The sequence below is a fragment of the Opisthorchis viverrini genome (genome assembly GCF_000715545.1).
Source record: "Opisthorchis viverrini unplaced genomic scaffold opera_v5_278, whole genome shotgun sequence".
NCBI lineage: Eukaryota > Metazoa > Platyhelminthes > Trematoda > Opisthorchiida > Opisthorchiidae > Opisthorchis > Opisthorchis viverrini.
The window spans coordinates 340,435-341,606 of record NW_008751938.1 but is presented as its reverse complement, the minus strand read 5'-3'; the positions used below and the strand labels follow the sequence as shown (position 1 = coordinate 341,606).

The window sequence follows — 1,172 nt, the reverse complement described above, 5'->3', positions numbered from 1 at the left end:
AATGGCTGTGTCTGCATGTTCTCTCGTTTTGAAGCACTTGAGGCCTCGACCGACAAGCCTGCCCTATGATAGTGTTGGAACAAATAAGGTGAGATCAAGCTACGTTAACTAACCCATAGGTTGTGGTGCAAACACCAAGACGTTCGCCGACGGTTGACACCTGTGCTAGAGAGTGCACATGCCCTTTCCATTAAGCGATGCGGCCCCCTGCAATACACCTGTCCTTTGTATATGAAGATCTGTCCGTTTCAAGCGGTAAGAACGATTCTTCATGCATTTTTCAGCTTGATTCCCACTCCACCAACGGTGGCTTTCGGATTACAACCTATCGGAAAAAGCTGTGCCCTAACAATCGTTCCCAAACCACCGCCGACAGATTTTGACGGCCTTCGTAAATAACTGAATCTAGTGATGAATAAGCTTCAGAGGCTGGACCCCAGGAGGACCGCAACTAACTTTAGGCGATTGATTGTTCAAGGGCAAACCCTGCCGCGTCAAGGCTCAAAGTGTAACTGACGGCCTGGTATTGGTGGTCAAGGATACTGCATCTCAACCCAAATGGCAGTCTAGGGATACAGACTTTGGCTTTTGTGTGCCCTGTGACAGACCGACCACTACCAGCGACCGCTGGTGTGTAACGGATGGCGTACCATATAATGTCGGCTGTATGTATGGTGGACCTGCCCGCCTTGAAGTGATTATCCTTAGGTTTGTCACAAAGTTGAGCCCATATAAAAATACTTTTGGTTGTTAGCCCCCGGGCCATCCGGAAAGCGCAAAGGTGTGGTTGCTACCTCCTCCACAAAGAGGGCGCCTTATGGTGTTCAACTGAACTGAAGCACAAAATCCCAGCACAGTGTGTCATGGAAGTCTGCGTGTGTTAGGCAAGAATGCACACGGATCCCACTATAGCGCACGTCTTGAGGCGCTGCTACGGCCTCATGGCGATGACCTAACGTAGATCTATCTTATTTCAGGACCTCAACGTCCAGATGAACACCCCTCACGAAGAAGATCATATGCCTCCCGGAAGCAAAACGACCACTACATCTTAACTTTCCATGTCGTCTATTTCGAAACTTTCCCTGGTAGAGATGGATAGGCGCGCTCCGGCTACCTGATTAGGCTTCGTGGACCCCTAGTCGCATGTTAGTCGCGTGCATCAGCTAGGT

The 1,172-nt window shown here is 49.8% G+C and overlaps 1 protein-coding gene across 1 annotated transcript in view; it reads left to right on the top strand.

The window, feature by feature from the left end:
• Positions 1 to 399, top strand: part of T265_09489 (hypothetical protein) — a gene marked incomplete at both ends in the record, with an annotated part of 9,812 nt that extends 9,413 nt beyond the window's left edge. The window contains one exon of the mRNA XM_009175571.1: positions 120 to 399. Coding sequence (XP_009173835.1) covers positions 120 to 399 — 280 coding nt within the window. The remainder of the gene's footprint in view (positions 1 to 119) is intronic.
• Positions 400 to 1,172: the final 773 nt, after the last annotated feature.